General features: G+C 45.8%; 1 protein-coding gene across 2 annotated transcripts; it reads right to left on the bottom strand.

The window, feature by feature from the left end:
- Window positions 1-769: 769 nt before the first annotated feature.
- Window positions 770-14,036, bottom strand: LOC139926450 (uncharacterized). 2 transcript variants are annotated; one of them, XM_071918194.2, is made up of 12 exons: window positions 13,904-14,036; window positions 12,944-13,078; window positions 10,644-11,246; window positions 10,383-10,435; window positions 4,330-4,859; window positions 3,439-3,535; window positions 3,156-3,222; window positions 2,988-3,048; window positions 2,511-2,607; window positions 2,193-2,309; window positions 2,044-2,103; window positions 770-1,932 (listed from the first exon to the last, which is right to left on the bottom strand). In XM_071918194.2, exons 2-12 carry the CDS (start codon window positions 12,981-12,983, stop codon window positions 1,843-1,845), a joined length of 1,815 nt encoding a protein of 604 aa, XP_071774295.2. In that variant the 5' UTR covers window positions 12,984-13,078; window positions 13,904-14,036; the 3' UTR covers window positions 770-1,842. The 2 variants fall into 2 exon arrangements, with proteins under 2 accessions (XP_071774295.2, XP_071774297.2); XM_071918196.2 differs by having other exon boundaries at window positions 3,439-3,532.
- Window positions 14,037-15,929: the final 1,893 nt, after the last annotated feature.

Raw genomic sequence — 15,929 nt, 5'->3', positions numbered from 1 at the left:
ATCCATAGCGTCATGTTTCTCTAATTAATTCAGAAATACTGTAGGTGTGCCCTTTCTATTACCTTGAGAGCACAGAAGGCGACAGGACAGCCAAGTATCGGCGAGGCTTTGTGCCAGGGAAATTTTTGTCAGAATGGCGATCAGTCTCCGAAATGCGGTGCTTCATTACTTTCTCCAAACACTTCCTATCCAATATTGCTGCCACTACTGTTTTAAATACATTTTAATGTATTTGAACAAAAGATGCCACTCATTTTATCCAAAACGACAACTGTAAGAATGGGAGTGTTACACAAAAACACAGGTTGCACATAGACTATGCAGTAAGAATAGCACCAGAGAAGAGACAAGTTGATATTGTGAGTGAGACACTGACCATGTTTTAACCACTGACTTATAATAAATGTTTTAACTGACAAACATGATAGAGGTATAGTAAAAGCCTGCATTAACTGTTCATTACCAGCAGGTGGTAGTAAAGTCAAGGCTAAGCCAATACTTCATCAAACTAGTGTTATTTCCTATTAAACGAGAAGCTCAATACTTGCATTAATACTTCCAAAGCATAATAGAAAGGTTATGTTATAAGTAAGGAACAGAGGACCATAGAATAGATGGGAATAGATGAGAAACTAGAGAGAAACATAAATGGATGTTCTCTGTTAAATCTTTTCATTGTACTAACTGTTAAATGAAATATAAAAATTAAACACATTTTTCTGGGGAACCCATAAGAATTAGAAAAAAATAAACAACAGTATTGATTGTTTCATACAACATTTTATTTCTTTGGTATCACTTTATCTTCACACTAGTTACATATAAACATGTTTTACAATGGTCATATTCCACAAGAAAAGTTTCCAATATTTGGCAAGCAGGACTTTGGCGACACAAAGACACAGTAGAAACTCAGTTTTGAACCCGTCTTAATCTCAATTACTAGGTGCTCGGGACAGAGCACCTATATAAGAGCTGGGCTGTGTATGTTCGTCAGTGCTGGAGGAGTGTGTGGGTGCGTCTGTCAGGATGTACACACAGAATTCACCCCAATGAGACGCTAGATGGCGTTGACATTGGACGTGCGAGCATGTGTGTATTTACTGTTGCTCTATGCCACTCAATAATGCATTGCATACCTCCTGAGCACCTAAAAAGTGCTAGTGCACTTGTAAAAATGTGGAGGCACTTGTGGATGTTTAGCACTGACTGTTACTCCAACTTCAATTTTAAGAAAACAAACTTAATCAAATTGGACAAATTTTCATAGACAATTCCTACTGAACTGCAGCCTTGCTACTGGATGCCTACCAAGCCCATAGAAGACTACAGCAGGTCTATAACATCTATACATTCACCTATATTACATCAACAAAGTGCGGACAAAAGTGCATATGTACAGAGTGCTAGAGAGGACCAGAAAACATGATAATCTTTGCAAAGGATCACAGACGAGTTAAAAGGCACAGCAAACTGGCAGATGGGCAGATAAGTCGAGGCACAATTGGGGAATTGCTCGCAGATTTGGTCAAGGACAAGATGTAATACAGTACTTTCTGCCAGGGAAGTACCAGTGTGGAGACGTTTACAGCAACTCAACCTGCACATACACTATTTTCCTCAGAGGGGCGCTGTTGCAACAAATCCCAATATTCTGAACGGCTACCAGTCAGTGACAGCCTTTACTTTTAAATGTGCTGTATGGCTGCTAGGAGTGATCAAGTAGCAGAATGTTGGTCTTTTAAGTCTCAGACACCCCACAAAGGTATAGCAAGCTGGTACTCAGCTATAGTGTTTCCGACTGTGGACGACTATAGGATTGTCTGTCAGTACCTGCGGTGGTCACATCTCAAAGTGGCGGTACATGCTTTCCACATAGCTCAGGACCCTTTGCCAGTCGGGACCCCCTGCTCTCAGCATCTCCTCCACCGTCTGTAGAACAAAGATTTCAACCAAATTTAAAGGCTTAATACAACCAAATCAGCCTCATGACTGTCACAAAGATATGTGTAAAAGGATTTGTTCAGCTTGTGGTTTTCTTACCAGTGATTGTGCAATCCCGACGTTCTCTCCCGTTTTGAAAGCCAGACTGAGATTCTCCCTCTACACAGAAAAGAACAATTCATAGGTTCGACAGCATAAATCATTTTGGCCCTCTCCATTGCACAGTGCAATTTCCGCTTGGCTCCTACCTTGCTCTCTGGGCTGAGGGTGCAGTAAGGGATGTGCGAGGGAAGGTAGGTGTGGTAGACTGCGCAGAACGCCAGACCATCGGCCCAGCTGCTGCTGAAGTTGGTAATGTCAATGTTCTGCATGGAGAGGGAGAAGAGAAAAGAAAATCTGATGTCTCATGTTGTTATCAATTGAAAACACATTTAAGTTTCGATTCGTCACTTTCTGTGCGTGGAGAAAATATCCCGCCGGTGACCATACCTGATTCAGGCTCATAAGACTAGGCCTAGTGCAGCTTTAAGAAGCACAAACACACATAAAATCACATCCAGTTTTACCTTGTAGCCTTGAGTTCGGCTCTGACACCAGCGCAGCAGCGAGTTCCTCTTGGAGCCTCCATGGCGACGCAGCAGCAGGTTGAAACCATCCTGTGACCTGACAACAAGAGCAACACATAACCTGCTGAGGCTCTCATCTTTAATAAAGTGATATCTTATCTTAACCAGCAATAAGAGATTAGGTTTAAACACTGAGCAAGAGCAGTGCAGCTTATTTGGACTTTTATAAGACAAAGACTTAGAAAAGTCTTTGTCATTATCAAGTGAGTTGTGAAACTGAATTACAAAATAGCTGCCATATAGCTGAGTCAAAACAACAACAACAAAAACCCCAATTTGTGGCCCCAGTATTGAGCTTTATGAGTTCACCAGACACATGTACTTGGGTCGATATGAGTAATCAGATTTATAGCTACAGGATGTAACAATTAAGCTGGTCTCTAGGACACTGTGGTCTGTGTGTGTGTGTGGACTCACTTGGTGGGAGGCAGCTCAGTGAGGGAAGAGTTATACTTGTTTAGAGATTCCTCTCGTTTCCCTACAACGGCATACAAACATACTGTATAATCCACCAGTAACTCACATATGTATGCATGCATGCACACGTACACACACACACACACACACACACACACACACACACACCTGTGTCAGTGCTTGACTTGCTGTCTTGCCAATCCAGGCTTCTTCGCCCTCTGAGTTGACCAAAGTTCTTCAAAAAAGAAACAAAATTCACAAATCATAAATACTTGCCATTTAGCATATTATATTAGCATATTATATTATACAAGTGTAATAAAAACTCAAAATGTGCAATAAAACACTTGTATATACTCCTTTTCTGACTAATGCAATAACGACCCCTGCAGGAAACAAAACACTAATGAAGGATAATCTTCATAGACCCCCTAGAGTCAAAATGTCTCACCTTGTTGGTAGATGCAGCTGTTATGGCAGTGTTGGACTGAGAGGTTCCATTCTGCACGGTGGGGGAGTCCGAGGAGACGGGTAGTCTGGAGAGGCTTCTGTACCATTAAGAACACACACACACACACACACACACACACACACACATACATAGATAATCAAGAGTACAGGCCTGAGCAGCCAAACCAACTATTTTTGATAGCATTTTTTCTCGACCGTTATTCCATTTCAGCTCCAGTGGTAAATAAAACGATTCTAACAAAATCCCTGTCCTCAAGAGGCCCTGTGAGGCGAGGAGCGAATGTAGCACATTCAACACAAACCGCAAACACAGTCCTGACCAAATTCAGTTATTGTTATCCGTTTTCGATTGCCAAAGAGAAAAACAAATGTGCACAACACTAAAGGGATTTATTATGTGTTGCTTTGAAATATCTGACTGTCTGAACATGTTAAATTGCCAACCATACAAAATGATACCAGTACTCTACCATTACTCTAACCGTTGGGTCATAACGCATAATTTAGTAACATGCCGCAGTAATGCTATATGTCCAGATCATTCACAGGAAAGCACACAGAGGAGGCAAATGAGTTTTGGGCTACACTGTGTGTGCAGTACTGTGACGTCTGTTTCCTTGGATTTTCTGTTGATGCAGTTTGAGTCTCTGTAGGTGGCGCTCTCTTCTTTGTCTGTTCAGCCATGGTGGCTATCACTGCTCATGCTAACTACCCAGTTCTTCTTCTGCTTATTCCAAACAAACTGCTGTTGCTGCTGCTGGAAGTGTAAAAAGCATCAATTTTCTCAGAACAGCAAATGTAACTACCGTGAGCAGATATTTATTTATATGAAAATGTTGCGCATCATTACTTTAAACCTTCTTCATCTCACCTTGACCTCTCCGTGGTTACCGTCCTCCGGGTCTCATTGGCCCGAGCCTCCTCTCCGCTCCTATCCTCATTGGTCACGTTTCTCAGGTACCGCTTGGCCACGCCCTTAGAGTCTGTTCTAGCCTCCTCGGTGACAACGCTCTTGACTCCTTCATTCTGACTCCTTATTTCCGTCTCCTCTCGTCCCAACCTGTACACCCCCCTCTCCCTGCCCCTCTGGCTTCCCTCTTGGTCGTCGGCATTGTTGGTTTCGGCGGCGGGCCTCTCCGGCGCCTGGGCCTCGCTTTTCGCCTGAGCCTGGGTGAGAGCGGCCAGCCTCAGCCGGCTCTCCCTCAGCTCGCCCCTCAGGGTGACCAGCTGCACGTCGGCCTCCTTCTGCCTCTGCTGGGCGGCGGCCAGCTCCCTCTCCACGTCCTTGTGGGCCGTCCGGAGCGCCGTCAGCTCCTCTTCCGCCTCGGCTCTCAGACGGTCCGCCACCGCGACCGCCACCTGCAGGTCGGCCTGGAACTGCAGCCACTCGCCGCGCTCCGTCTGCGAGGGAAAACAGCGGCTTGGGTTACATGCAGAACACTTCATCATTCCAAATGAGGATGCCAAATGAATAAATACAGTGATCTGATAAGGTGTGTGTTTACACGCAGCGAAGCATGTAATCAGAATAAATGTTGAGAAGAGTATTTTAGACTTCCCAGCAAACTCCTTGATGTCAAGTGGAAGAAGATATACAGAAAGAATATTATGTATTCAAACCAAAGTGGTTGATTTAAGAGTTGATATGGCTTTTAACATTCCCAGAATGGATTATTAAAACTTTATACCACCAAATTAAATTTGGAATCAGCTAATCTACTTGTTTCAGTCATTTTTATTGTAATTGGACTATCATACCAATTATTTATGGAATATTAGGCTCCATGTAAACTGTATTTTTTGGTAGTTCATCTCTAAACACTTCTCAATATTACCAAACATTTAGCTCAGAAGGACCCTTCAGTTTACAGATGTACAGCTGCAGCACTTTGCCGGCTTTCCCAAACACATCATAGTGCAGTAAGGGATGCCAATGGTACAAAAATCATCTTAGTGCAAATATTCTTTCGGGAACATGGGTCCAAATCTATAATCCACGCAGCTTTTCTTTTCACAGCAGTATGAAGGTTATTTCATATACACAAGCAAACAATGCTGCGATCCTTAGACAAGCATATTCTACTGCAAATGGTTTTCTGTGGCAAATAACTTCATGAAGAGGACAGAAAGGATGATATCTGGCAATGTTACACCCCAATTAGATGCGACTGCCAAAAACAAACATAGCTGAACCCTCAACAGACACTGACAACAATCAAAAGAATTATCAAATATCCATTTGGCCCTCATTAGGAAACTAAAAGTTGGACTGAACGAGCGGCAAGCCTCGGCGAGTAGAGAGGAGTGGAGCTGGCAAGTCAAGTCTAATGAGCCGCAACCGAGTCCTGTGCCAAAAGGTTTTGCTCCGTGTCTTCTATTCAGGTCATCATCTAATAATCAGATAAACAAGAATGCGCGTTCACTCGCTCAATTTCATAATAGAGACACACACACACGCATAAAGGGCCGCTCACAAGTTTGAACACGGGCAGGAAAACAGACTTGGGCAACGTTTTGCGAGCGAGGCCAAGGATGGATATCATGCAACTGGTTCCCAAGTCGCCGACACTGTGTGGGGCTCCATCTCAACAGCCTTAAGTGTTTTCCTCGTTGTCCCCTGTTACCGATTAGAGCTGACCGGGACGGCCCGCATCGGCTACATGAAAACCGTATTCTGAAGTGGATTCGGTTTCATATCTGTGAAGATGAGCGATTAAGAGTGGGGAAAGGTTCCAGTTAAGATGCATTCCTTCAGAGTATCCTCGCCTTGGACATGCACAAACACTGCCCCTGTGGATATGGTACACAGACATCAAAAGAGGCACAAACCGAGCCAAGAGGTAAACGATACCAGACCATTTAAAAAAAAAAAAGTTTAGCAACCATCTACATAAAAGGAGAGAGGGGAATGAGAAAGAGAGAGAAGGGGAGGACAATAAAAGCATGCACAGACGTATACTGTGGGCCAGAGCATACTGAGAGTTTGTGTGTGTGTGTGTGTGTGTGTTGCAATGTAACCCGCAGAGAAATGAGGGAGTGCAGAGGAGTGGAGGGGTTGGGAGGGCTAGTAATTAGATGAAGAATGGATTGAGAGGTGGAGGGGAGGAGGAGGAGGAGGAGGAGGAGGAGGGATCCGAGCCAAGTCCGTTCCTCATCTGACCAGCGACTCAAGACCACAGCTGGGCCCGATTATATTAGACTTGCTCACACACACACACACACACACACACACAGTGCATGTACAGACACATATCATATTCCCTTCCTCCCTCCCTCTCTCTCTTTCTCTCTCTCTCTCCCACACACACCTCCCCTATTCTTTCACCTCACCGCCAAACCACACTGTTAAGTTCTCTCACACACATCCAGAGTTTCACAATACGCTGGAACACACTTTCCCTGGCGAAACGCGTCAAAATGGTGACTGCCATGTCAGATAGTAGTCCTTATTTGGAGAGGTTCTATATTAAGACGTCCCGAACACACACTTAGCCGTGAAGGATCCTGTCGTCACACAGCACTTGTTATCTGGATGTGGACACTCCAACTAGAGCGCGTCTGCTAAAGGAAACAGGAAGGGGCGCTCCTCATTCGCACTGAGATAAGGGTGGCGATTCTGTGTGTGTGTGTGTGTGCCTCAAGACTACACACACACATACACACACAAATCCCTGAAGAGCTGACCTAGTGCCCCACTGCAGGCCCAGATGTGGACTCCAGCATTCACTAGTGCGCGCACACCCACACACAAACGTGGACAGAAGTGTAAACGCACACACACACACACACTTGTCCGTGCTCCAAATGCATCTGATTTCCTGACAATTCCTGGAAAGACGCCAGCACACACTGGGAGATTGTGTGTGTATATATGTGTGTGTGTGTGTGTGTTCCAACCATCTGTCCCTGTGTCTGACTTCACCTCCACACCCCGTCTTCCTAACACATACTTAGGGAAACATCCAAACTCTGTCATGGGCCCACTCTCCAGCTTTCCACAGTCTGTGGCGTGTGTTCCAAAAATGGTTGAATACACTCTTACACCTATTAAGAGACGTTTCATTCCCTCTACAGCAGTCTCACACACACACACACACACACACACACACAAAATGGCCCTAATTCCCCCCTGCTGGCACATGAAACCGACTTGGAAAAGCCCAACACAAGCTGCATGTCTAAACGTCCACACACATCAAAGAGAGGATCCCCAGTCACTGCCATTTACTCTGCATGCACTGCAAATTTGGCACAGCGCACACGCACACACACACACACACACACACACACACACACACACACACACACGCACACTAAATCTTCATTGTACATGTAAACTTATTCAGCCGCTGTGGCCTCCAGATACAGGGCTTTTTGAGGCCGGGTTGCTGGAGCAGCCTAGCGAGCAGAAACAGAGCAGAGGGAGGCTGAAGATCATTCTTGGAAATCTCCGGCAGCGTCCACCTGGAACCGATCCCGAAGCGCGGGGCTCCTAAATCTCCGGGAGGGAACCGAATCCGACCAGCCGCCCACACGCACACACCCACGGCCCAGCCATGAATGTACATGCAGTGTTTTCATTTTTGTCAGTGAAGACAATTGAGGGACCGGTGCCGGACATAAGCACAAACAGATGGCGGCCTACATCGGATAACATGCTGCGGAAGGGATAATGCTGTATCTTTCAGCATTCAAATTTGACTAATTCAGACAATGCATAGTGGCTACTGGGTGGACAGATGGGCTGATGGGAAGACAAGAGAGGAGAGTGTGGGAAGACAGATGAGGAGGCATGGGGAGAGGTTAAGATGACAGTCACTGGAAGAGTTCAGGGATGAGAGAAAACGTGACAGGTAAAAAAAAAAAGGGAGGTTAGATCTGTAGAAAAAAAAAGGGTCGAGCAACTTTGCGTCAGACGAAAAGATAAATGAAAGTGGAAGAGTGGACCGGGAAGGGAGGGGGAGGGGAGGAGGTAGATAGAGAGAGGAGAGGAGGGGAGGGATGAGAGAGAGAGAAGGGCATAGGAGCAAAAGTTGTGAGGTCATTGTTTTGAGTTCCTGCGCTCGGGGAGGAGCGGTCAGCTCTCGGATGGAGAGGGAAAGAGAGAGAGAGAGAATAAAAGAAAAAGACAGAGAGGCACAGGGAAAGGGGGAGGCGCCCATACAAAGCTAAACCCGAATGCTCAAGCCAAGACTCTCAATGCATCTGTGGGTGTGTGTTTGTGTGTCTTCTGTCTCTCACACACACACACACACACACACACACACACATACATACACGGCCAGTCAGTCGCAGCAAGCTGGACCCCCCCTCCCTCCACCTCAACCCGCCTCACACCGCAAAACAAAACAAGTTTTGTCTCCTGAACAACCGAATGTGAACCCCCTCCTCCGCAAACCCCCCCCCCCTTTCCCGGCCCTCCACAAAAGGCTCCCAGGACAGCGGAGCAGACTGGAGAGAGGGTTCATAAAGTCGAGCTTTAGCTAGCTTATATTGCCCTACCGAGGGCCCGCGTAAACATAGTGTTGGATTGCACTGGATTTCAAATACAGGGCTACCCGCTCCGTATAAACCGAGACCTCTTTGAGGTTTCGCTGGAATACCCAAGGCTTGTATTCCCAGACACTCATAGGGATGTGGGAAAGGGGGGGAAGAGAGAGGAAGGAAAGAAAGGAGAGATGAGGAATAGGATAGCGAGGGGAGCGAGAAGGGGAGGTGAAAACCAGGAGGTGTGAAGGGAAGGAGAGGAGGGGGAGATGGACATGAGGTAAGCGCTTAATGCAATTAGTCATTCAAGTGATTTGGATTCTGAAACACTGAAAAATAAAGCAGAATTTGAAGGGAGAGGGGAAGACACAGAGGGAAGAAAAGCTTGGAGGGAGTGATGGGAGAGAGGGAAGACATGGGTCACAGTCCAGCTGTTGTAATCTGTGGCAGATCTGGAGGAAGCTGGGAGCCTCTGGCTACAATCCTCATAAGGGCGGGTCAGGAACTGGAACGCACGACTCACAGGAAATTACCACAGAGAAGCACCATCCTCATAAGAGCATGGAACGCCTGAGCCATCGCACTGCGTAATGCTTGGAGAATTTTGATTCTTATTGGTTTCATAAAATTTGGGTTCAGACATAAAATGGGTTGGGGGCCAGAAAATGTGTCAGTCCAACATGACTGGTGGGTCCCCACTTGAAAAGAGTCTTATGTTATAATGTGCCTGTGTTCCAGGAAGAGAGAATAAACTTCTATTTTGGGTTTAAACAATTTTGGGAACTCCTGTTGTAGTAGTGTCTTTTTCCACAGTCCTTATTTTTAATTTATAACAATGAAGGGTACAGGTGTCCTGCTAACATTCAACTGTTTTTGTAAAGGCACCACAACCATATATGATGGTCTTTGATACACTTTAGGAATATGAATTATGTCTGCTTTCCTCTTTGGAAGCACAAGGAAACACTCAGGGTCAGAAAGATGATCTAAAAAGACTTTCCTCTCCTGGGCCTCTCAGGAGGAGCAGAGGACAGGAAGGCCTCCATTAGCAGGGCCGCAGCTCCCAGGGGGGCCGAGCAGGGCCCGTTCCCTCTCTGGGTGGGGGTGGGTGGGAGGGTGCGCTTTGTTGTTATCTCCTGGATGAGAGGTCACAAGCACCGCGCTGACCTGTGTGTCGGGGGAGTGCGCGTCTTCCTGTTTACAATTCTATACTTATCCACTGAAATCCTTCCAATGCGTTTCCAAAATAGTGACTAGGACTAAAGACAGGAAAAAGGCGCCTAAGAGTAGGAAATGCACATAATTGGACCACTTCAACCTGCATAGTAATTCTCACAACTACAATCTTCAGAAGATTCACTGTGCAGCCAAGAATAAGAGAAGACAACAGAGGCCTGGATGCATTTAAAACAAATAATAAATTCTAGCACATCTCACCTGCAGTGTACTCCTCAAACTCTTCACTTCTGTCAGTAGATGCTTCAGTATTTCTGAGGGAAGGATACAGAAATGTCAGAAGACATCACATGCATATCAAACACAAAAAAAAATGTCAAGGAAATGGATTTGCCCTTCTCAGAATATGGAAATGTTAAGTCCACAATGATGTGAAATGTAAAGTTGCACCAGTCAGACAAGGTTTTTGTATACCTGAATATAAAGGGCGCTAAGCATGTAGAGGACAGCAATATGACTTACCTGTTGTGGTCATGGCCCCATCCTGACTGGCGGTGACACCCAGTGTTGTCCTGCACTCCTCCAGCAGCTTCTCCACCTCCTCCCCCTGGCGGTCGCCGGCCTCGTGGCCCGGCAGCGGGGACTGACTCAGCCCGCTGTCCCTCTCCCTCCAGCTCGGCCCGGAAGAAGAAGAGCTGGCCACGGGCGACGCGCTACCCGCGGATGAGGAGGGGCTCTTTGCGGGGCTGATGGCCACGCTCTTCCCCTGGGAGACCGGGGTCCTGGGGGTGGAGGTTGGGGGGCCTCCATTCCGCCCCGAAGCGGCCTGTCCTTTGGGTGCTGGGTTGTTCCGCACCGGGCTCAACCCAGGTCCGATCGTGGAGCTGTTCGAGCTGACGGGGGGAGTGAGCTTCCAATCGGGGGGGAGGGTGGGTGTGGTAGGGGTGGTGCTGGGCTGCGATCTCTTCCCAGTGGATGCTGGGACTGGGGCTGGGGCTGGGGCTGGGGCTGGGGCTGGGACAGCAGGGGAAGGCTGGGGCGAGGTAGGGTGTAGGAGTTGGGGGACAGTGGGTACATCGCTCACCGGAGAGGTAGGAGGAGTGTGGAAAAGATCCACATGGGTCCCTAGAAAAAAAATCAATAAAATTAAAGACCCCATGAAATGGCATTTTTACTTCCTGGATTTGATGCATTTCCTGTTGAAACAGGATGTTGGGGTGGGACATAATGCAGTGAGGGATCATTCAAAAGTCTAAACCAATGGAATATGAGTCAGGGAGAGAAAGGCAGTTTTATTTGATTGGAGGAGTGCTGTTCAAACATCTGATGGCTTTATTGTTTAGAAATTTGTATTTACGTCTACTAGTGCAGCATGAGGTCACCATGAAAGATACTGTTTTCCAGGGAGTAAAAGTAATGGGAGTTCATTTCATAGGGACTTTAAATAAGAATGAAATAAGACATCAAAGTATTTTGTGTGCAAGTGTGAGAGAGACAGCAAAAGAGACTGACTGGCCGACTGGCCAGACTGGGGAAAACTGGAGGCAGAAAAAAACAATATTAAAAGAATGTCTAGTGGTCACTAGTCTGGCATGTTGACATTGCAATAGCATACAGTAAGATGACCAGACCAGTTCCCACTGACATCCAGGCCGTCATTGTGGAGGATGAACGGTCTGATACTTGTCTGAGAACAGACATTCCTCTCGGACGGCTCATCTATAATGTGTCGCCGCTACACTCATTCTCTAAATTCATGGACACACACATACAGGGGGACCAGTGTTTTCCCATACATAGACTTATTTGTGGCAGTCCGCCGCAAATAGATTTCCAAAACTGACACACTGATGTTAACACAAGTCCTTCCTACTGTTTGACTCAGCGCCGCCTGCCCACAAATACCTTAAGAACCTATGGGAAAACACTGGGGACCATCTTTCCCTCATTCTAGTCCTCCTTCTCCTTGTTTGGACAATAGCCTCACTGAGAGTGTGTTTTCAAATATGACACAGAAATAGTAAAATCTGCAAAGTTATGCACCACTTACTGCAAGGCCATGTCATAGGGAAAGAATGGCAGGATTGTCTTATAACTTTCTCATGCCACCCCTGTCTTTTGTTTCCTCATTCCAGGCCTTAATGTGCTCGTCCAGCCGTGTGTATCAGTGGCACACTGACTGAATGAGAGAAAGCATGCGTGTGTGTGTGCGTTGAGGTGTGTGTGTGTGTGCGTGCGCGTCAGACAGCATTAGGCTTCCCATGATTAATCCGTTGCCCTTGTGCTGAGCCGGGGAATTCTGCCGATTCATCACAGCTGGCCCGGCGGGGCCAGAACGAATCACACGGGGACGCGAGGAGAATGACCGCTCACTGAGCAACACACAGCAGAGCAGCCAAGATTCCTGCTGCCGCTCAACACACACACACAATCTTTCCGCCCGGTACTCCTTTTGTTGCTTTCAATCTCTTTAATACCCCCCCCCCCCCCCCCCTCCATCTTCCCCTCTCTTTCTTATTCTCTCTCTCTCTCTCTCTCTCTCTGAGGAGCAGTTGAAATATGTATTGGAGCCTCGGGGCGCGCTGGCTTTGTTCTCAAGAGATGAAGCCAATACAGACTACTAGGTGTGTGTATGTGTGTGTGTGTGTGTCGTGCCAAATATTTGAAATTCGTTTCAGTATGCAGAGACACACCAAAGGAGATTCAAGGAAACTGATTTGACCAGGGCGAGCAAGGGGGAATAGTGAAAGTAGAATTGCAGGCTGCTAAGTTTTGTGTGTGTGTGTGTGTGTGTGTGTGTGTGTGTGTGTGTGTTGACCTACCTGTGGGTCCATGGCCGTCCTTGCTGGAGAAGTTGCCCATACTGCAGTGAGGGAGGGTCGGGGCACTGATGCGGCCCTGCAGGTGTTAGCTGCTTTTTCTCTCAGTCTAGACAGGGCAGGCACTGGGGAGGTGACCTACACACACACACACACACACACACACACCAGCAGGTCCGATAAGATGATGGATGGTGGAGTCACATCACACACTTACGCAATTACAGTACAAAGGCCCTACAAATGTAGTAGTCAGAGAGTTAAGTCGGACCAACACCACTGGATTGCGCAAGAACAATGATTCCCTCGAAGTGATTAGAACTACTTCCCAGACAGATGGAAGTATACAAACATCCACTGCGGTGAAGTCATGCTTGGGCCTATTTGAATGCTCATTTGGATGGAGCAAAAGAAAATGCGGGTGTTTACATAACCCGGCTAAATCTCAGGGACGAGAGCAGTGCAGCTGGCAACCAGTGAGCACATGTGAGCCGTGTTTATACGGCAATACTGAGCGACAAACAAACTTATTTGCACAGCATATCATAGGTTTAGGCGCATCTGAACGCGCGTGAACTGCACACCAAGAGGAATGCGCCCAAACCAACACGGAAACCCTGCTGGCATTTCAAAATCCATCGCCCTCTCATTGATTTCATTAGTTGACTAGCCCAGTGTGTATGTTCCTCCCCCTCGAAACAACAAAATGCGTTCAAGTTGACAAAGCTAGTTTTAGCTAATATCACGATAAAGCAAATAACATCATTTGTCATAACGCCACAGACATGAACGCGCAATCCAAACTTTCACGCACGAGGTGAATGAAGTTTGTATCCGAGATCTTCAGTCACTTGACAAAACTGTTACAAAGATAGCGTCCATGTGGAAAGTGACTGAACTTTCCCCGCAGTAAGTTCAAACCCAAGCTTCTGGTGTTGCGAACGATAAAAAGTGGATACAAACCGTTGAATGCGGACAAAAAAAACACTCCTAAATCCTTTTGTTGAGTTGGGTGAAAGTCCTCTATAGTTCTCCGCACCTTCCTTCCTCCAGCGCCGCTCCACCAAGCCGCACTGCCTTGGTCTGTCTTCAATGAGGAGGGGAACGGGACACAGAGCAAGACAGCTGCGTTTCCTCTAAACACTGTTTGAGTCCAGGTTATGTTTTACATCTGGAAACATCTTAAAAGGAAGATACGCGTTGCTTTTAATCCACGCAACAAAGCAAAAAGGCAAAATGAGTGAACATTGATGTCTGATGGCACCTAACCTCTGGATCATGCGTCCACTGGAGGGCATAGTTAGGCTATATTATGAAATACCTGTTGCATCTGGGTTGTGGTGGCCCTCTTCTACCTCAATCCTTCACCTACTGTATATCTCTTCAGTTATTATAAGGCACACTGGCTGCTGACCCACCGACCTGCAGTACCAGGCAGGCTGAAAACGTCTATTCCTCCAACTAATTCCACTTAGTAAATTTAAACAATTTAAATTCCCAATTTTTGGCTACTAGATCCCACAGATTATTTGAAGACACTTGAAGGAGATGACAGTTTTACTGCTACATCTGCATGCTCATTGTTCTGAATGCTTGCCTGTCAAGGGCTATAAACTAGGGTGGTCGTTTCATGATAATAAATTTAACGACTTGGTTAATTTCTCCATAGCATTATTGCGCCTCGTTGGGATTTATGGCATTGTAAAAACCTGTTAGTCTAAACTCTCAAGTGTATCCAAAAAACTAATGGCAAAATGTCACTAAATGTTGTCTATCTGTCTTATGAAGTCTGTAGTGTCACTATGATAAACCTATTCTGACTAAAATCTGAGGATTTAACCAAGACTTAGTGGGTCTATCAGTGGGTCAAGTCTAGTTCATTGTTGTCTTGGGTCTTGAAAGTTGATATATCTTCCTGGGTCTGCTGAGGTTCTGGGCCATGATTTTTTTTAATAGACCGGTCTTGGGTGTGGGAAGGAAGGTCGCTGGTCTTCTCAGGTCAGGCAGCTTTTTGGAGCCCTGCAAACCTCTAATATGGACCAATCACAACACTGCTGCTCCTGAATTGTGTTTTTTGTCCAGATCTTCACTTCAGGTAACAGTGTGGATGTGAATGTTCAACCCTTTCCAATTCATTTACTGTCTAACAAATCCTGTGGTGCCACTATGGATGTGACTCCACTCTTGTGTGTGTAGACTGCTGTTATGTTGTCCGTATCCTTCCTATTAATCATTCTAATATTATGACATGATGTCGCCATTAAGCAGGCAGCACTCCTATCTGAATGAGGTCTTAGAGATTGTAGTTTTCCACTGTGTTATTAATTTCTCCAAGTATAATTATGAGATTATGAAGCCTAATGGCAAAGATGACCCCATATGTTAATCCAGTGAGCTAACTGCAGCTTCAGGTATCTAAAGTCTAAATCTACACATGGTTGGATAATTCGACCGTTACTGGGTGGTAAAATCAATACCTTTCATCTCTAAAAGCTAAATACAGCAAAACAGCATAAATTTAACTTTGACTTGAAAAATTTATTGATTTTCTATGTACAAATAGAGCAACTTAAAAACACGTAAAACACTGAAAAAAATAAATAAAATCTCTTTGATTTCACACATTTGTACAAAAATAATCTGACCCACAGGCATGACTAAAGTGCAACAGTAGAACAGCAATTTTGCCAAATTCTTTTATTTAATAAGTCTCCTTCAACATATTTTCATTAAATATTAATTATGCGTTGCTAACAGAGCAAATCTTTCTTTCCATGAGCAGAGCTGAAGTTGAGAGATAGCAGAATTTCACAGTTGCACTGATGTAAAACCTACAGCAAGCTGTGCTGTCAAATGTTTCCCTGTGTTTTATTCCAACACCCAATTCTTAAAACTAAACATGTTTTCACATATTCTTTTCCATCATTGTACTGTCTTGGCAGGTCTCTCTCATAAACTGTACAATGCAGAGTGAAGCAGGGCAGAGTGT

This window comes from Centroberyx gerrardi, chromosome 17 (genome assembly GCF_048128805.1).
Source record: "Centroberyx gerrardi isolate f3 chromosome 17, fCenGer3.hap1.cur.20231027, whole genome shotgun sequence".
Classification (NCBI taxonomy): Eukaryota; Metazoa; Chordata; class Actinopteri; order Beryciformes; family Berycidae; genus Centroberyx; species Centroberyx gerrardi.
This window is presented reverse-complemented; position numbering and strand designations above follow the sequence as displayed.